This window comes from Daphnia magna, linkage group LG4, assembly GCF_020631705.1.
Source record: "Daphnia magna isolate NIES linkage group LG4, ASM2063170v1.1, whole genome shotgun sequence".
Classification (NCBI taxonomy): Eukaryota; Metazoa; Arthropoda; class Branchiopoda; order Diplostraca; family Daphniidae; genus Daphnia; species Daphnia magna.
Window position 1 is genome coordinate 1921246 of NC_059185.1, and position 24465 is coordinate 1945710.

Here is a 24465-nt window from a genome sequence, read left to right on the forward strand (position 1 = left end):
GATTACTAAAAAGCCCTTTGTTTATTAATTGGTAAATTTCTTTCTTTTTTGTGCGTGTGTTCTTCAAAACTTCTTTGCTTATTGATCTCTTTTGAATTTTGATTACAAAAAGATGTTCAGTCATTGAACAGAAAAGCCTTTTGCTCAGCATCATTAATTACCACATAACCCAGTTGTAAGTATGCTATAATTTAAAAACCATTTACCAGAATCCCAATAACTGAATTGTTATTTGTTAAATTGAACTGTATTTTCCATGTTAACCTGTAGTTTAGCAGCCATTTTCTTGCTAGTAGTGGTTCACGTATATTTAATATCGTTTCCATGGCAACGACTACTTGGATCGTGTAAGCAATTGATATCTAACGATAGACTGTAGGTAGAAAAAAAGTTTCATACTTTCTCATCTGTTTTCATTTACCTTCCTTTCATTTTCCGTGCACATCGTCAATTTGCGACGCTGGATTTCATTCATAACCATTTGACATGCAAATATGTTTCTATAGCAACTCTCATTTCCACGCACGATATTGCACAACAGGAATTAATTTTGCAAATCGTGAAAGCAAATGATTGACGGACGTAACTTTCAGGTACATTACCATATTGTCAATGTTACCTAATATAGATTTTGACTGTAATATTTACCTTTACACAATGTGTCTCGTAATGGTATACTTCTTTATGTACCACAAAATCGGCATCTAAATAATAATTTAAAATCACATATTTGACTATTGTCGTTGATCAAGCTAAACGTATTTAGTATATACAAGTCGATAACATGATGCACGTTGTATACGTACGTAGCAAACACTTGCGTGTGGAGTCTTGCCGTGCAGAAGTATATCACGCAAGCATCGACTAACTTGGATGAAAATATTGTTACTACCGAGGGGGCTATTTGTACGTGCACAACATTTATGACGGGAATAAAAAGGTGGAGTCAATTCAAATTATATACCATACACATGATTGAACTACTCTATCATACCTATCCAGTGGTGCGTATGCGTTAATTCGCGAGACTTGAATCCATCAGACGATTTGTTTGGGCTGGATAGCAAAATTCTAATTTCTCACATGAAACACCACCGTAGGGAAATCCTACTAATAAAAAAAAGAAAATTGTTTAGAAATAAACGAACAAATGTCAAACACGCTTGTATACAATAACACGGAAAAACAGTTCAGGATCAATTATTAATAAGTCTTGAAAAATAACAGAAATTCAACTACGTTCTTAGATGTAGTCTTCAATACACATATTTCCCCATGTCTTTGAAGAACAAACATTCCTTGTCGGCATATGCTAATTAAAGACACCCACCATCAATACATTAGAAGAATTCCACGTCCCTTCTTTCTATGTGTGCCCCAAACAGAATAATATTAGCCTATACAACACACTCCATCGTTAGTGCATTCCTTACTTCGGTGGGTCTTTATACATTCGAAAGCCATTTCCCATTATGTCTAAAACCGTAATCGATTTCTTAATATCTCTTTAATCTATAAAGGGAAACGATATGATGACACATAGCCCATCACCGCAGCATTCCCCCCAAAAAAAGTTCTTGATAAATGGTTAACGATAAAAGACTAGACCCTTGTCCTCAAAAGTCATTGTAAGAGCAAAGGGCAAATCCTATACACCCTGGAAGAGGGAAAAAAAAAAAGAAAAATGATGAAGAATCTTGGACAGCAACTATCTACGGTATAGTGGTGTCTCGTCTCATGTATGAGAATGTTACGCGGCCATTAAGTTGCAGAGCGAGATGAAAGAGGAAGTCTAACATTGATATATAAAAGACAATAAAGGGAGGGCAGCCTCCATTTAATGGCGACCCGCTTTACTAAAGACATTTCGGACTGTTGGTCTGAAGAATCCGAGCCGACGTGAATAGCAAAATTATGTCCCAATAAATCAGACATTTTGTATACAACAACCCGTTAATCCACAGGTTAATGTTTTAAATTCAACCACAAAATAAAAAAAAAATCTGACTTACCAAATTTAAATGTCATCGTCAATGAAGTCGCAATTTCCCGCGAAAAAAAACAGACATTTTCCAAGAAGGAAATTTTGTGGTGTCATGTTAGTGATGCGCATCGTAGCAAACGCTGGGTCCCCGCCCGAGTTCCGGTCGTATCATAAAGTAGTCGAAAGGCAATGGCGCGCGAGTGGCAAAGCTATCCAAGAAAACGAGGAAAAGAGAGCGCCGACCTTAAATAGAAGGGAAAATAAGGTTCCACATACACATTCGACAGCGTCTGCGCACACAATAACGTATACATGTATAAGATATATACCAACCCGTGCGTGTATATATAGACAGGCAAGATGTGCGGCTAAGCGGCCAGTCGAATACTACTCTCCAATAGCACCTGATCGCCACCGTTTCCGACGCGCAAAATTCTTCACACTCCCAACTGTTTCTTCTTTAGACACTTGTCCATCACGGCTCAATTTTCCTGTTGAACAATTTTCGTCCTTTTTCGTCCGTTCAATGTTACGACCAATCAGCGCCGACAGTTTTGACATCAGGAACTGTTTCCCCGGTGGCCGTTGCTATACGTACAAAGAGATAATTTTTGATCATTATCAGGGCACTGACAGCCTGTGGCGACACAGCAACGTGGAAGACAAAAATTAGATACGTTCTCCAGACCGAGCAACGCTGAAAACAGAACAAAAAAGAGAAAAAAATTGTGCGCGTTTAGATGCATCTGCCTGTGTTATGAAAGTGTGAAAGTCTGACGGTGATTGAAGAGGGAAAAATTTTAGAAAACGAGCAAAGTGCATGTACATAAGTGTGATAGACGACCTGCACGTCGAATTGCTACTCCAACTCTTCAATTAACATCACACCGTACAGGTAAAAACAATTTCTAACTGAATTACTCACTTGCAAATTGTGTAACTGAGTTTTGAAAGAGAAAATTTTCCATCGATAAATTGGGTGCGGATTCCTTTATCAAAATGGGATGAAAGGCGACGATTGCCTTATGGGAAACCGAGGTACCCGAGTTGAACGGCAAACAAAAGCAAAGCGACTTGGCATGGAAACGAAAAATAAGATATATAAAAAATGTAAAAAAGAACATAGATACAAATAAGAACAACAAACAACACACCCTTTTGCCGTCTCCTCCCATATATCCCTTGGCTCTCCTTTTCAAACGTAATGTTCGGCTCGTGACTGGTGAGCTGATTGGATGGCGGGCAGGCGCGTGATGGCATGGAATTTTCCTCAGCGGTGTGGTTGTTGTGATGGAGTCTACATTTAATATAGTACAAAAAGAAAGAACGGAGATATACAGGCCTGAATGTAGTTCATGTCTTCTTTCTTGTTCATCATCGTCATCGCGCACCACAGTCCTAAACAGAAACGCTGCTGGACAATCCCATTACCAGTGTTTCATGATGACTCGCGGGCTCTGCTGCTCCATGTAGGCTGTTTACATCTGCCTGTTCCTGATGTACACAGAAGGGGGGTGGGGGGACTAACATTCATTAGTTCGGCGATAGAACTTGATCGTTCGAGCTTGTGTCGTTCGTGGTGATCTTGCGTCCCCGCCAATAAGAGGAAAGTCGTAATTTCTACTAGTGGTGATCATTGGTGGTATTAACGCTTGCTGGAACAGTTTCAATGGCACCCTGATGATGGACGAGGCTCTTCAAATTGGCTGTCACCAAACGTTCTGCGTGACGAACAGTTAATAACCACCAACTGTTTTCTGGATAGGCACATGGACTTATTTCTTTCCTGTTTATTGAATAGTTGAACCTTAGCAGCTGACTATAAACCTAAAAACAAAACTTGTTTGACCAAGCAATTCAAGGCTTACAAAATCGTATAAACAGTAAACACACATGGATTGATCCTTAGATGGAACTCTTAAACATTACCCTAATTTACATACCTGTTTAAATTTTCATCTTCAGTCGACCACAAATCGGCACAGGAAAACCACATTAATACGTTGATTGCGACATATGGTGATTTACCTATCAAACTGGTTAAACCTTGTTAATCAATACTGGATGCATATCCAGAAAATATAATTCAACGTACTGCCCTTTAGAAGTGTAAGAGTAGCTTTACTGCAGATGCCATATTCACTTTACAGTCTAAGCTTGCTGCCTCAAGATGAAACTCGTACTTCAATGTTAATGTTTGGAGTGCGAAGCTGCAATTGAATAATCAAGTAGAAACAAACGCAAATCAAAGCTCATTATATAATGACATGTGCGCAGCAGGGATAAACCGGTTTGGCGTGGCAACACTTCGCTTAAATATTACAAAAGGGCAAATGATAAACGTCCTGACATTCCCTATCTTTATTGTTCTGTGGGAATTGGGGACGAAATGCGCGATGGGAATCGAGGATCAATTACTTTTGGCTGGCTAATAAATCAGTCTCGTAGTAGAGAATTTTTTCTTCAGGACACTGAGTTCTTGCTGATGGCAGAACTAGATAGAACGAGCTACCATTTTCAACACACGTTGAATACACAAAAGTTGACATGTGATTGGAAAATCTCCAAGTTACGTAGTAATTATCCTATTAAACCTTTTACTCTAGCAGTAGAACTCGAGACCGAATGGCTGAGCATTTGAATTCTAGGCGAAAACAGATATCCCACAATTTTAAAAAAATGCGAACATCACGTCACTAGGTTGCTCAGACACCTGACGGGATCTAATTTTCCTCGATAGATAATTAAATTTACTACATAATTATGTTCAATACAATTAAGCGAATCGATAATACAAATTTACTTTGACGTGTTACCTTATAAGTGCAGAAGCGAAGAACAGATCGAAAAGGGTAGAGATGGGAGTTCCCAAGATTATAAAAGCTCGCACTAGTAGAAATAGAGTTTAAAATAGCCCGTTACAATAATGTCGTCTTAACATGTAACAATTCAGATGATTGAAAACAAAATCAGTCGAAGCGATGCCAGATAAAATTAGAAGCAAGGTTCACTTTAGAAACGATGGTTTTCCTTTGTTAAGACTTAACTAATAGCAAAAACAAAGTGATTACTCACAAAACTTTTTTTTCCTGTCTGGGAATTACACCACAGATTCTCCCGCATTTTAGCCTTGCCATGCTTCACGGGCATGAAGTCCGCTGTGGAGATAGAAACCTTGTCGATGGCGACAACCATCGAAAACTCGCATTTACTACTGTTTTTAATTTTTCTACTTAAAGAACGTTAACGGCCATTTGCAATTCCACAAGTGTTTGAATTGTTATCGTGAAACAAAACTGCACACTAGATGGAGTTCTTCCTGGGGTGGATATCGGATCACGTAGTGTTTGAGATGGCATTTAAATATTAACTGTTTTTGATTATTATTATTATATTGTTGCTCATCGAACGATTATAATCTGATGATCATACCAACATTGGTACCAGCTATCCCACGTCATACGAAACACTACCAATTGTTTTGGGTACGTAAGAATTCTTTCGTCCCGACAACCTCATTCGGAACTCAAATGCGTCAAATTAGATATCAACCCAGAATCAAATTTATGTGATAAAGTAGCCGTTGGCTGTAGAAAATATTTCGTTTTAAAACAATATATTATCAACGCCGAATTGTTCGGCGGTGGCCCTATGCTACGTCCGTCCACAACGTGAAGTGACGATCGTAGTCCTCGTATCAGAAAGACTTTTGTATCATTGTAATGTGCAAGTGAAGAGTGAAAATGAACTTGTTATGGAAGAAATGTGGGACGACATTACGTAATGGGAGCCGGAAATCAATTACTTTGAGCTGGCTATTAAATCAGTCAGGTGGTAGACTATTTTTTTTCCATGACACTGAGTTGTGAATGACAGCACAACTAGTTCAAACGAGTAACTCTATTCAATGCACGTTGAGTACACAAAAGTTGGCGTTTGGTTGGAAAATCTCCCAGCTACGTGGTAATTATCTTGTTTAACCCTCACTTCTAACTTTGGAACTCAAAATCAAATGACTCTGCATTTAAATAATAAGCGAAATTAAATGTCCCAAACTTAAAAAGTCGTTCGAAATCTACGTCACAAGATAGCTTAGAATAACATATGACCGGATACATATTTTCCTCGATATTTTGTATAAATTTACTAATTATAAATTTGATCATTAGCAAAATAATTTTGTGATACAACCATACATGATTATTTTTACATATTACCTGAGAGATGAAAGCAGAGAAACCGAGGTATCCAGTTTCCAAGAGTAAAATAGCTGGCACGAGCAGAACTAGAGTTAAGAATAGTCTGCCACAATAAAGTCGGTTAAACCTATGATAATTCAGTTGATTGTAAACTGAATCACCCAACTCGATGCCAGATAAAATAAGCAGCAAGGTTCATTTATTGGAACGATACATTTTCATTCGTTAGATTAAATTAAGGAGAAAATTGAAGCGATTACGCACTTTTTTTTGCTTGGTCTGTTTGGGAATTTCACCACAGATCGGCCCGCATTTTAGCCTGGCCTACTTCACGAGCACGAAGTCTGCTGAGAAAACGGAGACCTTGGCAATGGCTACAATCATCGAAAATACATATTTACTACTGTTTTTTAATATTTCTACTCAAAGAACATTACTAGCCTTTCATCGTGCCTCAAGTCTTTGAAATGTTTCTTTCGTGAAACAAAACTGAAACCAAAGTGGAGCTCTTCCCCGGATGGATATTGTACCACGCAATTTTTGAGAAGGCATTTCCATATTTAGATTTGGATTGGATGTGTTGATTTTTTTAACAAACTGTGTATGGAGAAGTACAGATTTCGGCCTATCACTGAATGAAGCGTAATTGTCAACAACAATTATGAAGTGTGCCATTTAACATCTTTGTTGGTGTTTCGGTCAGTGACGTCCTAGATGAAATACGTCCTAGATGAAATACGTCCGACCTCAGATGCCTTATAATTAAATTGTAAATGAAGACTAAAATCTTATATGAAATTGATTGGTGGCTTACGAGAATTGCTCATTCTAAATCAATTTCTATTCACTACCAAATGGTTCGTCGGTGGATTGATGCCACATTAACCCACAACGTGAAATGGCGATCTTAGTTCTTGAATCAAAAAGACTATTGTATCATTGTAACGGGCAAGTGAGGAATGAAAATGAACTTGTTATGGAAGAAATATGCTCTCTTTTATTTCCCGCGTGCAATCATCTCAGCAAATCGGGCGAGGATAGTGTTAATTATTCTCATGGCGATTGGCTTACCCATTGGGTTCCCTTTTAATTAAGAAACGTCGCTTCAAAGTCTAGTTTTGTTATTATTCCGAAGTTTCCAGTAAACGAACATCGTTGCTCATTAAACGGTGCAGCCAACCGTGTAAAATACAGCCAAAGTCGTGTGTGATTCACGTGTCCTATATCGACAGTAATAACGGGAATCTTGCCAACTCAATTCTGTAGATGTGAACCGACAACTGCCTTGTTTTAATGCATGGCAATTTTTGAATTGTATCAACTCAGTAATAGCCTATTGCCTTCAGTTTTCTTTACTTACGTGTTACCTAAATGAAGGGTTTATGAAATTAGGAGTATCGCGTAATGTTACATTTCGGGGTATCAGCTGATTGCGATGAAAAATGTAAAAGTCATCTTCTGTGATCAACGCTGTAAATAAACTAACGAATGAAACTGTTCAATTAGTCGTTAGCTAAGCACTTTCAGCTTTTAAAAAATTCAATTTGAAAGTTTGGAGAAGGGAAAAAAGAAAACTTTGTGCTATTGATTAGCTTCAGTCTAACCTGCTAATACAAGTACACCACGTTCCAGCTCAAAAGGTCAAACCATCATTCATGTATTCGCTTATAGCTGTGTGCGATTACACAGCGTTGCATAAACCTTTCTTTTTGCAAATAGTTTTTTTTCCTCAAAAAAAAAGTACTCGTGTCAACTTTGAGCGTTAGAACATGGAGAATTTGACACGGTCGATAATCGACAGTGGACTTTTTGGCTGCAAAGACCCCGATAGATATTGGAGTTTCCTCCGAACTGTGTATTACATAGAAAAAAAGGCAGTAAAGTTTTCTCAATCGATTATCCCAACTGCGAGCTTTTGGACTAGTTCGTGTTGCGTGCTAGGAAACAATCGTGGATGAATCCCTCACATCGAACGGCATTTCAAACTCGGAGGCTCTCTCTTTTTTTTTTTTTTAGCACGAAGTCCATCGACAACAGCGCCCCAACTTTAACAACGGTCCACTGGCAATTCGATTTTGATGCATTCGGAAAGCCGTGGATCAAATTTGCCTCTAATAGTCTGACGGATTTTGGCAAGCCACTCTATATACTTTTTGGCTGGTCTATGGCCTACGCTTATTGGAGAACGTGTCCACTGAATTGCTGTGAACATTTTCTTTTTCTTATTAAAATTAAATATGAGAATCAAGTGGTAAACTATAGAAACCCTTTCGTCCCTGAAACTGTTATTGTACCATCGAGTATCGGCCCTCTATATTTACTTTAACAGACACGACCCAACATCTAGAAAGAGAATTTCCTGTCTAGCCTCTTTCTGGAACGGCCATCAACTCTTGTGCTTTGCCACAAAATCGTTATGTGCACTCTCTTGCGTTGATGGCCAGCCCTCCATTTTTTCTGATTATTTCCTTGATGATTTCGAGACCGGGGGATCAAGTGTTGATGGCGTTCAACATTTGCTGGATCGATGAGCAACGCACACACACAAGAAAAAGTTTGAAAGTGTGTGTAGGCCTACAATAGTTTACACCCTGCTACATTAAACCTGGAAAGTCTATTTAGACCTTCCGCTGTACAATAAGAAACTTAAAAAATTTACTATTCATTTTTATTTTGTGTTTGTGCTGAAAAAGAAATCTGAACATTTGTCAGTTTGATTTATGGATATGATTCATTGATGTCGTGCTAGAGTCTCACATCTTAAACAGACAGAAAAACTAGGGCAAAAGCCGATAGGGTTCTCGTCTGCTCACAGTTTTTGTGTGTCATGTCGAGATCCGTTTCTATGCCAACTGCTACAAAACGTCTGTTGGCTTTTGTGGCGAAAAAAAAAAAAAAGAAAAATAAATTTGTGTGTTATTTCCAACAGGCTGGTTTTGTCATGCAAAAGTGAAATAGCTTTTTTTGATGTTTAACACGGCGTATTTACGCAAGAGAATAAATCAATGCCAGTCTTTTCCGTATCAGCATACGCGTGGCATTTGGCTGATTCGTTATAGAGAGCCACGATAACAGCTCCGAGATTGTTTGTGTACGGCTTCGAAATCTAATGGCCCGTGCTGAATAAAATTCCGGTCGTGTTTTTTCGAGCGAAATGTGTACCAGATCAACATTTAAAAATTCCTATATTTGCCCAGTGAACTGGAAACAAATAGAAATCCTACCGTGGCCGTGTGTGGAAAGTGCAGGAAACAAAGATGGTGGCGAGGTATTCCATCACAAAGGATTCTAGACGCCATTAAAATGAACGTGACAATCTCTCAATTCTTTTTAATGAAAAATAAAATAAGATTATTTAACAGAAAGAAAAATGTCAATGTTTCAAGGGGCCAATAGTTCATTTGAATGTCAATTGATTTTTGTGTTGAGGAGGAAGAGTGATGAATATTGTAAAATCATTAACGTTGGCGCCATTGCTTTAAGAGAAAAGTTTTATGCTCTGGGGAGTACAAGTGGCCTTGGACGTTCTCAGGACGAATCGTTCCCTTCCTCAGAAAATCAAGGCCTTTTGGACTACAAAACCTTAGAAACGCATGTTGCGATTTAAATATTCATACATCTTCCAACTGCGCATTTTCCAATTGCTCAACCAAAGGAAAGGGTTGGGAGAGAAAAAAACGTGCCAGAAAGATGAAGGAGGGGAGCGAGATCTATATACCTATCCCCTTTTGGAAATGTATTTGACAAAAAAAAATTGCCCATTTTGATTAGCGCGCCATTTTTTTTTGTTGGCAACTGCTGAAAACACAACAACGCACTGGTCCATTTCTTTCTTTTTTTTTGGCGCGATACCTTCAACTAAATCGATAAAACTGTTGCGGAATATCAACCCGAATCGTGGTCTGGACTTGCCCACGCTTTTGTTTCCCCATCATCTCTTTATATTATATACCTCAATCACCAGCTGGACCTAACGGCTTCCTTCTTCTTTCTCATATAAATATCCTATATCGATGATGATGATGTAGCACTTTTTCTTGTCTCTATCTTTCTAAAGGGACGGATATATATACTATTTATACCACGTGATATGTATCCGCCGTATCTAGGCGCACCCTTATCATCATCATCATTATCTGTCGCGGCGGAAAGTATTATATATAAAGGCTATTATATTTATAAAGAAAAAGGAATAAATATATATTTTTTTTTATCTTTTTGTTTTCGAAAGACACCGAAAGGCGTCAGTTTATACACGCATTATGCACCCGATAATCTTGAATTGGATATTCTTTGCAGATCCTAGAGATGGCGTGCAGGGCGCTGATAGAGTTACGTTCGCTTTTCTCTATCAACTCGAATTTTCAACAGTTGAGATGTAGGACACTTGAATTGCAAATTAGATCAGGGAAGACACGAAATTATGCATACCTGACGACATGTAAATCTTGACATTAGTGAAATTTGTGCGATAACTTGACAAGGTAAAATTTTTTGTTAGTTCGATCTGATGCGCAATTCACGATTCTTTTTTTTAAATGTTCGGATATAAAACAGCACAGGTTACAATGTGTTTTAAATGTTTGCATGACGTCACGTCCGTGCGTGGCGACAAACGAAGACCATTACACAATGACATAACGGCGCAGGTCGTTTGACATTGTTCTCCCCTTTGTACTCTTTTTTATTTTTATAATATCAAGCCATGATTGATGGGGGCTACGTCTTCTTTGCAGACAACCACGAGGGATCTATAATCCTTTTTATATATAATAGTAATGAATAATAAATAACACGTCGACGTGCTTGGGCCGATAATGGTGACGAAAACCTCTAGGCAGGAGAACGTGAGAGTCATCGTGAAAACAAAAGGCTTCAAACGAAGCTTATCAAAGATATAAACATCGAGCAGCCATTTATGATGCGTTTAGAAACGAAAATTCCTCGAGGACGCTTTTAGACTGTAAATGGACCTTTCGCCCAACGGCTGTTTTTGCTTTTAAAAAGAAGATTGATCAATATTTTGCACTAGTTTAATGGATAAACACAGGGAGATGGATTAAATTATTCAATCCTTACCGGATGGAGCTGGATTATACTCGAAGGTGGAGCGTTCCGAGTGGCGACATTAAATATATACTCAGTTCGCCACATGCAAATTTTAGAGCCCGACGGCGTTAATGGTTCTTGCTGGCCACTTTGGAATGGAAATATACGCGCAGGCCAGTGTCTACGTATAAATGAATAATAAATTTAGATATCGAAGAAAAACCAAAAAGACTGTATTAAGACGATGTTATTTCTATAGCTAAAATGGGAAATAAAGCAAAACGAATGTCAGCAGTTACCGTCTGATTATTGTCGCCGTCGATAAATCACGAGCAGATTCGTTGGCCCAATTCAATGCATTCTGGCAGCGGAGAAGTAGAGAACTTACACGCAATAGACTAAACAGAGAAAGGCAGAATGGCAAGCGGCGCTCATATCGATAATTGCATCAATAAATAGACTTGTCGAGTTGAACCATTCAACTGTAAAAAAAAGGAGGTTATAGACGAGTCCAGTTGTAGCCAAGAAAACAATGGCGGATGAGACAGTCTGCCCCATTCAGTTAAGAACACAAAAGAGGACTGTCGGGAGCTATTACAAAATGGCGACAAAGACTGATGGTATAGACTACATCTTCAATCTCAAACTCCTCCTGCTGTTGACTGTAGATTTCTTTTTCCTTCTTCTTTTATTCCAGTTCAGACCAAATTGGTACAAAAGTAACTAGAGGGAGAAAAAGAAAGAAACACACTTTTTCTGGCATGGCTTGGCAACCAGAGCTAATAGACCATTCCGTACATAGAATTTCTTATTAGTATATGCACAAATGTATATAGGGATATCTAACCGTTATATGTAGAGCTATACCATGTGTGTAGAGGGCCTTGTTTTCTGCTGATGACTGCTCCGCAGATGCGTATTGAATTACAGCCGCCAACAACAGATTCCCTGGGAAGAAAAAAAAAATGGATGTCTCTGGGCAAATTGATTGCCACGTGGTGTTAAATCATTGGAAAACTTTTGAATCGGCTGACTTGCTCCAACATTGTACGGCAAGAGGCGTTTAGGCAGTTTAGCGTCGTGTGAACGATGAGAACCGTTGCATTTGACTGATTTATTTTCCCCTAAAGAGGGCAGTTGAATCGTTGGGGGCGTTTTCTTGGATGAAACATTATTTTCTTTTAGTTTTCAAATGTTTTCAAAAATAAACTCTTTTGTTGGGCATTAGCTGCAAAAAATCTAAACAAAATAATTAACTAAATACCATTCAATTCAGAAAACAAGTCAAAGTAGCCCAAGGCGAAACAGAAAATGTGCTGACGTCATACCTGGCATTTCAATATTTTGCAAATGGCGATTGATGACGACGTTGGATTCTGCTGTCTGAAGGCTGCCTTCCTTGCATCATAGTGGGTAAAAAAAAAAAAAAATTTCGTGCAGAATTTATCGCCGGGAACGACGTCGTCGTTGTTTGTCTTTGCCACGGTGGGATGGCACGAAACGAGGCTAACGACCCGTGTCGCTTTGGGCCTTTTGATGAATAGTTGTTTCAACTAATTAGAATATGCAAATTCTTGAATGGAGAGCACTAACATTCAGCACACGCCGAATTAAGCTGAGTGTGCATTTGGTAATCTATGATGTCTGTAAGGTTGAACGGGATTGATATTGGCACTACTTTGATGACTTTTAAGTATAGGGCTCATTAGTATCTTAAACCACAAGCTTTTCATTGTGGTTTCACTTTCCAGCTAACATTACGCGTTTTTAAAAAATGAACATTGTTGTGCAAACCATGATGCATTATTCCATGTAAATAAATTGCCTATTTAAAAAAGCAGTGCTCGAAATGCAACGCTAGAAACGATGAACATTTGAAAACCATTTTTTTAAATTCATGGAATAATGATACAGAGAATATACACTAACGCCCGTCATTTGTTTCTCGAAGCTTACATGAGGTTCCCGCCAAACTATTAGGAGGAATTTAGTCGTGAGAATGAGGAACTTTGTGACTTTCTCGTTTTATAGCTACGAAGTAGTAAGATCACTAATCACAGTACGAATATCCATTATTCATTTTCACTGTCAAGTGCCACAGGAGAACCAATGTACTGTTCATTTATCACAATTGACATAATTAGCATACACGTAGATAATTATAACATTGTGCTGTTCTTGGTATGGTAATTAAAAAAAAATAAGAACTTGGAATACATCCCATGTGGGCCTGTCCTCCCTTTCCACAAAGGTGTCAATTGTTAAGACAATTTTGCGTACGCAATTTGGGACTTGGTCCAGGTCACGTTAACGGTTCGTCACGTCTTCACTGTTTTATTTTTGGCAATCTGCAAAGTGGGACAATGAGTGACCGGTCCGGCCGCGTGGGGTCGCCTCACTGCGGAGTGGTCAACAATTGCCGTATCGATAGGAGGTACAGATCAGCAAGCCAACGCCTGAGGCAAATGATAAGAACTCTGGTAAACCCAAAAACTCGATAATTCCTACCAGATTTGTACTTTGTGAAAACGTTTAGCGCAAATATTCAAAATGAGTTTTATTGTCTTTAAGAGGGTCTTACCAATAGTTGAACATGCCAATCTTCTGAAGAGATTGTGAGCACCTTTCACCTGTTACAACGATGAGATTAGCACCAAAACACATATGGTTTTTGTTGATTATTTAGTCTGAATTAATTTTTGATCATAGTCGTCTCCAACACCAACCGCATACAGCAAATGGTCCATGGTTCTTTATGGGTGCCTCTGAGGTTTCGAATGTTGGGCTCCGTACCACAATGTAAATAACTGATAATAGATCTTATTTTGAAGAGAGACATAGTCAGAAATTGAATAGCATGTATCGAATGTCAGAGAAAAGAATAATACAAAATTTAATCACCCCGATTTCAAGGGTGTTACACGGTTGCACTAGCTTTTGAATAAAGAATGAAGTTCATTCAAAATAATTTGATTTTCGTTCAATTGGGTCCTGATTAAGTCCAAAACGATAAATTAACATGGCCTACTTGTACAACGTACAGCCACATGGATTTCTTAGATGCGGGTCACCATAGTAAATTGGTTGACTGAGCGAGTATCCCTTTGAATGCAAAATCGATTATTCCATTCCAAGTCGCAAGAAAATGCCAATACACAAAAAATAAAATAAAAACATAATAAAAGCCCATGGTCTTCATACGGGAGCCACGTTCTTATAAAGGTTCCTCCAATTTATCGTTACGACCGAAAGGCCTATGCTGCAGTCCTGATATAACACGACATGAGGTTTGCCCCCCCCCCCCGCCTTTCTTTTTTTCGTGACGGCGTGACGTGATATCATATTATGAAGCCTCTCTGTTCTATCCGGGATTTCCATCGCCATGTGATGCGAGAAACTTTCGCCTATTCCACTCGACTCGACAACAAACAACTTTAAAGGCAGAGGCCCAGCCAAGCCCTAAAAATCCTGGAATCGACTATTGTGTGTAGGCTATCTCTCTATTGATGGGTTTTGTATACATTTTTACACGCCTGGAAGAAATATTTAAATAGGGGAACGAAAAGTCAAAACAGTTTGAGCTCCTTTTTAAGCCTCCTTGCATTATATATTCACTACTTTTGATGTGTACCAAGTTACAAATAACATTCAAAAGCTATACGTCAAAAGATCTTCTGACAAAAAATGCTCTACGAGGCTGATGATGTGGATTTATTCTAAATGTTTACACATACAGAATGTCGGCCATTGACATAAGAAAGTCACAGGACATATAAACAGCAATCTACTTTTGCATTTGCGACACGCCATCTACTTGAGTAGGGATGTTGTCTAAAAAATTGGGAGTTTTTTTACAGATATCAACTTGAAAACAACACAATAAAGTGTAGAAATTTTGTTGGCTGATGTAGAGGATGTTGATTTTGTCCTGTAAATAGAGGGCAGCAAGAGCCGAATGTTACGAAATAGGAAAAATAATAGCGGCTGTATACGTCAGCGAGCGAATTTCGCTGACCAAATAGAAAATAGAGGATTTAACTGACAGGCCAAATCGTTTGTTATGTGCAGACGACGCTGGAATTTGCAGTTCTATCCCTGCGACTGTGCCACTGCCAGCTGAAATTTCACAGAATAACGGAATAAAATCAACTTTAAAAATCTTCGTTAATAACGAGAGCTCTTTCGTCAGACCATCAGCAACTTTGATGACTTTTGTCAGTATGTGTTCTAGCTAGTAATTATTATAATTACGTGTTTGCTAGTTGCTAACGCTCTTCAACGCAAAAAGCATGCCCTGGGGTGTATTTGTTTGAGACCATTCCGCGAATGACAGTATAGCATCAAACATTGTTGTCAAACTTCCAGAAAATAATACATGTCTGTAATGTAAACATTGCCCAGGCAGTTAAAAGTACAGCAAGCTACTTAATCTGAGACGATATAGTCACAACAACCAAGTCAAGAGCTTGCATAAACACAGAGCAATGCTAGAAAGAGGTGCTATTATTGCTGTGCATATATAGCCGTCAAGAGACCAAAACAATGGCAGTTATAGATGGCAACGCACACAACTGCGTGTCTATATACAAGTAGGCTATATATATATATACACATAGATATATAATCGTGCGTGGAATGTCTCTATATGAGACTCCATAACCTTGCCGAATGCTGCGAGAAAGCACGGCCATTAAAAATGAAAATACCCCATTTTCTCTTTGTTTTTTTTAAGTGGGAGGAAAAAACAAAACAATCATTTTTAAAAGAAAAAGAAAACGATGTTTTAATGGTCTCGGCGGGACACGCACCAGATGAGATCCGTTGAATTCCACTTGCTGCGTCTGGTATGGCTCTGGAACTAATGAGTCCAACGACAGTGTATATGGTCAGACTCTCTTCGTTTCCTCTGACATCCCCTGACATATATATGCCTTTGGTGTATAAATATATTTAAGGCAATGTGTGTGGGGAGACCAAGAAAACAAAAGAAATCCCCTCAGAAAATGACTTGGAAAAAAAAGTTGGCATCGTTGAACAAAGCAATCAACTTGATCGCTGCTTGTCATGAGAAAACGGGGTGGACGATTGATATGGATTTAAAGTGCAATAAACAATAAAGGGGATTGTGGTGATTGCTAGACGTATATACGTGCATCATGTTGCGCGTCAGTCAGAAGTATTGTGACGTTAGACAAGTGGACAATCCATTAAAGAAATTGATATACTCGAGAGTGAATCAATCAGGATGCAATGTGTACATCACAACAAGTAGAAGTGAATCCCCCGCTCAGCAGATACATCTTTAAGTGAATAGGCGGAGCATCAATCCCGCGGGAGACGGTCAGGAGCGAGTTCAGACAAAGTATTATAGGGAGCAAATGGATCCGTGTGTGTGTAGGCTTTGGATTCTTGGAATGATACGGAAGAATTTCATCAAGAAAACAGCAGGAATGGCAGATTCATTTTTTCTTTTCTTGCGACTGTTTTTCACGGTGCTGGACGGGTATTTGAAAATAACTTGTATATACAAAGCTTGAATCACGATGGCAACGGGAGACGTAGATCTCGCTGTTGTTATAGCAACTGATGCTGCTGTTATTTGAAGGCTTATATATACGTCGTGAGTGTGTGGGAATATAAGTAAAATAGATTTTCAGGTATATAAACTATTTTGCAAGAGGAAAAGATTCGTATGAAGTTGAGTAGGATGTATTATACCAATAAAGCTAGTGAATGAAATCCAATAGACTCAATGTAGATTTATTTATGGTCGAATATATAGGACATTGGGGCATCCAGTAGCATCCAATCTTTTGTCAAAGGGAATAAACGACATTGGGGTAGATATAAGACGATGACGCGGGCGAGTGGAATAAAAAACGGCACCAAGTATATAGCCACCCACGGATCTATCAACAGCATAGGTTGAAAAAGCGCCCTTTTATGTATTTATGGTCCCTGGACTAATATATCATTTGTTTCTTTTCTTGCGTCACTGAGATTCCATATAAAACCATTTTTTTATATTATTTTTTAAATATACATATTGTGAAGAGGAAAAGCCCCGGAAATATAAGCCAAATAAGGTAGGAAATCAATTGGTATATAATACTACAAAGGCTGGTGAAATCGCAAAACTTTACTTTTTGAGAATTCTAAGAAAGTTGTACAATCGTCAACGTAGGATCGTAGCGCAATATTCCTTTACAACTATCATAATCAATAAGAAGTTGAAGATAAAGTTATGCGTCTATAGATGGATTTCGCTAATCAGCATACATCAACATAGACGAAAATTGTGATGGATTACTTGAATATTTCTTGGTATGCTATACAATCCTAATTATGCATTAGCCGATGATTTATAGATTATATAATGATATAGTACCTTGTTACACACGCCTTAATAAATCGGAGACGGATGGTTTTCCAATTACTCAAAGCAATAGGGCCTATCTATCTTGTTTGACATGTGCAACTTGATTAATGAAAATCGATCGCATTTCTGTTACTGGCTATCATTTTTAGCCATAAACGCACATACTGTATTCACAAATGATATAAGAAATACGATGCACCTCATTATCTTCTTTCTTGTGGCCAAGTATTTGCCTCATTATAAAACTAAAAAACAACCAACATGGCGGTATCAAAGCCGACCAAGTTCAAAAGTTCTACAGGCAGCACAAGTGCAATAAAACAATATTAAGGTCTATTGTTTATGACAACTTCACGTAGGCTTTACAACGACACGGTAGCCTATATATGAATCAAACAAGACGAATCGCAATCAAGAAACTTTCTATACAAAGTTCCAGACAAGAACAATAAACAAGATCTATTTGTTTTCGTACACATACACAGACCCCCTAACGGGAGGTAGCCTAAAAACTTTTTACCCTGGAAACCCCTGCGGCGATACATCACTTGTATTGGATTCCATATGATTCATTTTGAAAACAGACGAGAGTGAAAGATCTAAAAATGTTCGTAGATGTGAAATCCATTTTGAAATGTCTCACCAGTCCAGGTTTCTAGGCACGTCTATTGATATTTGTAATGCCAACCCCAACAGCAGACGAAAAAAAAAAAAAGAATACATTAAGCTCCTGTTGAATCCTGGACTCTATAATCGATTGCAAAAACCTGTTGGTATATACACCCGCGAGAGTTACGTGATTTTACAAATCTATTCCCTATACACACGTACAAGGACAATCTAAAGTGAGATAGTGTTTTATATACATTGGCGGGTCCAGGGCTATGGTGCGTTTCGCGATTGCGTTTATTTATACTCTTTTCTTCTTTACATACACACAGGAACGGAGATGCAGAGAACGCCATTCGCCTGTTGAAGAACTGAAGTAAATACACACACAAAAAAATCACCCAAGGCGACAAACATAAACACACAAAAAAGGAAAGTCCTAGATGCGGTGTTGGTTGTATGGAGAGTCTGATATCGATCCGCCCAACAGACGGTGAAAAGCGGCTGTCCTCCTGGACAGCTTGATACAGTCGCTGAAACTCGAGGCTCTTCCGAGTGAACACACGATCCCCTTTGACTGATATATATATATATGATATATAAACAAGTCGTGGAGCGTGACTGACTTGTGACTGTATACAATCAAACAACAATAGACAGGCAGGCAACGGTCAAGAAGATCAAACATTGAATCAAAGATGACGACTGCCGGAGGGGAGCGGACTGTAGTAGCCGGAGGCAACGAATCTTCGCTGTTGGCGGGTAACTGGAGCGAAAAGAATTGGCTGCTCCTGGGCAACGTCTGGTACAGCGATGAAGACGATTCCAATGAAACATCAGATACTGAGCAAGCCGGAAATTTCAGCGGGATAAACATCAATGGTTCTGTTTTGATTAATGCATCTATTAGTGCCAGTCGCTATTTGAACATTACAGCCGACCTGGACATCCGTTACGCTCTGCCGCTCTACGGATACATTATGCCCTTCCTAGTGGTCATTACCATCATCGCCAATACGCTGATTGTCCTCGTCTTATCCAAGAAACACATGAGGACTCCAACCAATCTTGTTCTGATGGCCATGGCTTTGAGCGACATGTTTACGCTTCTTTTCCCGGCTCCTTGGCTACTCTATCTCTACACTTTTGGCAACCATCATCGACCGTTGAGACCTCTGTCAGCTTGTTATGCCTACAATTTCATGAACGAAGTTATACCAGCTCTTTTTCATACGGCTTCCATTTGGTTGACTTTGGCTTTGGCAATCCAGCGTTACATTTACGTCTGTCATCCGCCATTGGCCAGGACTTGGTGCACCATGGAAAGGTTCGTCTTTTATTTTGGTTTTCGACCTTAGTTACAAGTAATAAATTTGGATTTGGATTTGTATGCAGGGTCAAGAAAGCTATTGGTTGGATTTACGTCCTGGCCCTGGTGCATCAATTCCCACGTTTATTTGATCAGGTGAGGTTTTGTTTTTTTTACCATCCATCACTTGTGTTTTAAAGAAAAATTGTTTGGCGTCGTCTGCTATCATTTTTCATCGCACATGGCTATTTAGTCCCGATAGACGGCAAAAACAGTGAAAACCCGTCAAAAGCAACAAGATTGATTGTTTACGTGTCTCATAGATAGAACGGAAAAGCCCCTAGTATTTTCTTGTTAGGAGTATTACATATTACATGCAATATAGCGATGGTAAATATAAATAACTTCCGCTTGCTGTCGTGCAGACGAAAATCCGATTAGAATTATAAATTGCCTTGCAGCACGGTGATTTAGGCTGTGCCTCACGATTGATTTCCAATGTTTATTCGCAACAACAACAAAGATGTTTAAGTCTTCCGTTGTTGACAGGAAGGGCCAATATAAACGACAAGTTCCGTTGTGTATAGTCTAGAGCTTATAGATCCTCTGTTGCAGTGTAATAATAACAGAAAGCCTTCGAGGGCATTACCTTTAGATATAGGCATATAAGACTTAAATTCCCTTCTGTTGTATTCTGCATTTGTTTGGGCCAACTTCTACCCCATTCCCTCGAGCAGATAGAACAAATGGGTATTTAAGGAACTGTCTATGAAAACCAAGAGATTACACGTAAAGGCTGATCGTTGATGACAAACTTGAGAAAAACAGCTGTTGGTTAACATGTCCCTGGGCTATATGCTTTCACAGAGATTGATATGCTACACATGGGTGGATGCCTAAAGGCATTCAAAATGTCTATCTACAGCTACTTTCCGATATTTGGATGTATTCACAAGTCCTCACTTCCTACGGATCCTTTTTCATACCAGATTAGTGTATGCACAGGCAGTTGCATTAGACATGGCGAGCTTTTCATCCTTGAACAAAATAGCAAGATTTATTTAAACAAATCGAGAGTTTCTATAGAGCAATCTGCTTTTAATTCCACATATAATCTGAACTTTGCAAGTAGAATGATCTTATAAAAGCAAGATGAGAGCAAGTTTTAGTTGACATTCGACTTGGATACGCAGCGCTCAGGGCGGCCATTTTTTTGAATCAATAATTATCAGCTGTTTTCTCTTTACATCTGTTCTTCTAGGATTTGTGTTTTTTTTTTCTTAGCTTCAATGTTGAACAATCTTTTTGTCGGTTATCACGTGATCAACATATTTACCTGGCAATGGATGCGTCTGTTGCTTATGGCAACGCACTTGGTCGTCACCCTCCTTCCAAAATTGGATTTTTCACGCAAAGCCAAGTGGAACGGCAGCTATGAGACCCTTACCCAGCCTCTCGGTCCCTATCTCTCTGATTAAAAAAGAAAACCAGTTAGAGATGTGTACTAGGCATAGAGCAAACATTGTCACACACAAATCAACTGGGGGGAAAAGAAGGCGGCATACCAATCAATTTTTGTACTCTACTATTGAAATGTACGAATCGATTTCTGCATAACAATCAAAAGCATTTCCATTGCGTGATTTCCGTAGTGGCGAATCTTTTTTATTCTTAAAAACAAAGTGAGCCATGTTATTTCTTGGTACCAGTTCAGATACCGTCGCCATTAGATTTCACTTTCAGCCCTTTCCCGAAAAACAAAGCTCTTGTACATGGTTTTGTCGTGACAGTCGTTGATGCAAAAGTATGACTCAATTTCCCAGCGGATGGCTCTTGTACCTATTACTTTTCATATATATAGTAATAACAGGAGACCGAGTACGCTTGACTGTGTATTAGGTTACATACAGTTTTGCGTCGACAAAAAGCCGATCAGAAAAGCAAAAGCACTCTAGACTTCATCAGCAATGATGCTGTATTTTCGGTGAACGTACAAGTCCAATAAAAGTTCAAAAGGATACAAAAAATTGATCATAATAACAAGAAAGTAAGAACAAGAAATAAGTTTTTGTTATTTATATATACGTCTTTTATGTGGTGAGATCCAATTGCCACAATGTTTCTGCCCATTCTGCGACATTTCTTTTTTTTATTTTCAAGTTTTTCGGCACGACAAGTGGACAGATGGCGATACTCGAATGCAGGTCTCAAACGTAATGGTCTCGTATGTTAGATCTTTATGTCGAGGGAGACAAATGGCTGATTTGATATAGCAGACGAGAAAATATACAAGTTATTAAAGAAGACTTGCAGTTGCTCAGCAATTGTGTTGCTACGTTCTTTTTGGTCTGTTATAAGATTCCAAAGATTGCTTTGTACAAGAGAAAATGAAAGTCTCCTTTGTGCACGTTTTTACTTTCAATCAAAAAGAGTCACAGTGGATTTCTCAAGGGAAGTGAGGGCGAAAACCAGTAAAACCCGCCAAGCCCACAGAAAATACCTGTCAGGCGGAAATTTGTACAAAGTGATTTATTTTCAAAGAAAAATGTTTTAATTCCATTTTTAATATGAAGGTGTACCTGCCGGTAGATATCTACTGGGAAGGTGAAGGAGTTGTGACAACCTGCTGCAAATACGAAGCTGATTGGGTCACTGACATTTTCAGCCAGGTATGTTCATCACAGTAAAACTAAAATGTTCACAAATTCAAAGACAAAGTGATAATATTGTGTTCAAATCTAGGTGGTCTATTACAATCTTTACTTTTGGTTCCGAGTTGTTTGCGTGCACCTGGGACCTTGCGCCTCGCTGGTTCTGCTCAACGTCCTTTTATTCGGGGCGCTGCGTCGGGCTCAGCAAAAGCGAGATAAGCTTTTCAAGGAAAACCGCAAAGCTAGCGAATGCCGAAAATTAAGAGATTCTAATTGCACGACGCTCATGTTGATTGTCGTCGTCTCCTGTTTCCTGGTCGTCGAGATCCCGTTGGCCGTTCTGACTGTCCTGCACATTTTCGATGCCTCCCTCGAACTGCGAGTCCTCGACTATGACGTCATCAACGTCCTGATCCTGTTCACCAATTTCTTCATTTCGCTATCGTATCCGATCAACTTTGCCATCTATTGCGGCATGAGTCGTCAGGCAAGTATTCATTGCAAAGTGCAGGATCTGTGACTGTTGTCGCTGAGTGACAGTAGTCGATTATTATACCACCCCTGTGTTTTGTGTGTGCACAGTTCAGGGAGACCTTTCAGGGTCTGTTCACCCCATCGGCTTCTTCTGGCAGGTTGGCCACAGGCAGTGCTCATCAGGGTGCTTCATCGGTAGCCAACCGTCACAACGATTGCAATTACTCGACTGTTGCTGCTAACGGGATCGGAACCAAAAGTCTGGTGACTAACGAGACGGGCGTTTGAATGTTTCTCTCGCAAGATTCTGTAAAAGGGAGAATGTCACTAAATTATATATCCCAAGCACATACACACACAAACACACACGGACTGTTTATTGCCCTCTTGTTAGAGGTTCATTCTATCGGCTTTGATCCTGGATTTGTTACAGGACGCACATTGTACGCACGTCAAATGAGAAATTCTTGTCATATGTGATACGTGTTTGCTATTCATTTGAGTTATTTCTATTTTTTTTTTTTTTTTTACAAGAGCAGAGGAGGTGATTAGGGTGTGGCCAAAAGGCTCGTCAATTTCAGTTTGATAATGGGCATAGTTTTCACCTCGAAGGATGGGGAACATCTAGCTCAGAGCCCGCACGAAGTTCCACATTCTTCGATGAAGAAACCTTATCCAATCGGGATTCTTATTAATGACGTAAGCACATATTTTTTTTGTTTCATTACGTTACGCGAGCTTAGCATTTGTCCACCCCCCCCCCCATTTTTAACGATTAAAAAAAAAATAGTTTGACTAATTCAAAAATTGAATATCACTTTAAAATTTAAAAATATAGTATCTTTTGTATTAGTTTCTCTCTGAGACATTATTGTACTACCGTTTCGCAAGAGAATATCTATTCGTTTTTATGCCTACTAAAAAAAAAATGTGTTGTGTTGTTTCTAAATTCCAAATTGATCATTCACTTCCATGCACCATGCACTGCATTGCTATGTAAACATATTTACACGGAATTCTAATATATATACTATATTGTACCGCATTGCCAACCCACTTGTTTGTTTATTTCCACGATACGCGAACGAAATTCCGAATACGATTTACGATGTTATTCGGAATTCAATTTAGGAACAAGTGTCATCAAAATTCTTTCACTTTCCATCTCCAAAGCCGAGTACAATCAAGAGTTCCTTTCCTATCTATGGAAACAGATTTACATAAATAACTTACATCTCGGGTACCTTCAACTCAGAGCCTTGCTGATGTTTTTCTAAATTATTGAAACAACTTGTTGATACAGCTATATCTTGGTATAAATTTATAGAAAAATAAATTTATATTTGGAGAAATTGACTTACGATAGCAATTCGGCAAGTCACAAGGCAGTAGAACCAGTCCACTTGTAATCGTTCCACTTTGACATTGCAAGACGACGGAAGGCAATTAAAAATTTGATGACAAAGACTCGACTACAGAACGAACTTGTCAGTTTGAATAATTTAATAATTCAGATGACGATATTTAAATTGGTCCTTTTGTAAGCACAACAGAGAATGTCGAGTTGACAGATGCACTTGAGACTTGACAATGGATCCTGAAAACGGGTCTAAACGGCAAGAGTTTTAAATATTTTTCACATTTTCTTTTTACTAGACTTTTCTTGTCGATTCTTCGTGACGTAATCCAATCACGTTAATATTCTACTCGAGTGACAACGTAACATTCGATTTAAATGTGATATATTATACGAGAACCCAAAAACCTAAAAAAAAAAAACTAAAATAATTTACTTCAATAGTGGCAACGTC

General features: G+C 38.8%; 1 protein-coding gene and 3 long non-coding RNA genes across 17 annotated transcripts; 1 reads left to right on the plus strand and 3 right to left on the minus strand.

Annotated features, from left to right (window-relative positions):
* On the minus strand, positions 1-6207 carry LOC116921169. Of its 11 annotated transcripts, none has more exons than XR_006645877.1 (13): positions 5060-6207; positions 4801-4873; positions 4080-4194; positions 3928-4020; positions 3416-3811; positions 3139-3281; positions 2910-3057; positions 2318-2681; positions 2013-2227; positions 995-1110; positions 807-900; positions 422-704; positions 1-362 (listed from the first exon to the last, which is right to left on the minus strand). It is a non-coding gene; the product is annotated as an uncharacterized LOC116921169 (long non-coding RNA). The 11 variants fall into 11 exon arrangements; XR_006645878.1 differs by having other exon boundaries at positions 1-184; positions 265-362; positions 4801-6207; XR_006645883.1 differs by having other exon boundaries at positions 422-619; positions 679-704; positions 774-900; positions 4801-6207.
* Positions 2675-23699, plus strand: LOC116921168 (sex peptide receptor). Of its 2 annotated transcripts, XM_045172691.1 has the most exons (7): positions 2675-2879; positions 12509-12645; positions 18553-19547; positions 19616-19685; positions 22103-22198; positions 22272-22667; positions 22763-23699. In XM_045172691.1, the coding sequence occupies exons 3-7, from the start codon at positions 18919-18921 to the stop codon at positions 22940-22942; spliced, it is 1371 nt and encodes a 456-aa protein (XP_045028626.1). In that variant the 5' UTR covers positions 2675-2879; positions 12509-12645; positions 18553-18918; the 3' UTR covers positions 22943-23699. The 2 variants fall into 2 exon arrangements, with proteins under 2 accessions (XP_045028626.1, XP_032783302.2); XM_032927411.2 differs by lacking the exon at positions 12509-12645.
* Positions 10338-13622, minus strand: LOC116921171. Of its 3 annotated transcripts, none has more exons than XR_004393072.2 (5): positions 12561-13622; positions 12267-12471; positions 11532-12180; positions 11263-11413; positions 10338-11179 (listed from the first exon to the last, which is right to left on the minus strand). It is a non-coding gene; the product is annotated as an uncharacterized LOC116921171 (long non-coding RNA). The 3 variants fall into 3 exon arrangements; XR_004393073.2 differs by having other exon boundaries at positions 11532-12207; XR_004393071.2 differs by having other exon boundaries at positions 11532-12471.
* On the minus strand, positions 21409-24396 carry LOC116921172. The gene is made up of 4 exons (XR_004393074.2): positions 24016-24396; positions 22293-22961; positions 22109-22218; positions 21409-22029 (listed from the first exon to the last, which is right to left on the minus strand). It is a non-coding gene; the product is annotated as an uncharacterized LOC116921172 (long non-coding RNA).
* Between the last annotated feature and the right edge of the window lie 69 nt (positions 24397-24465).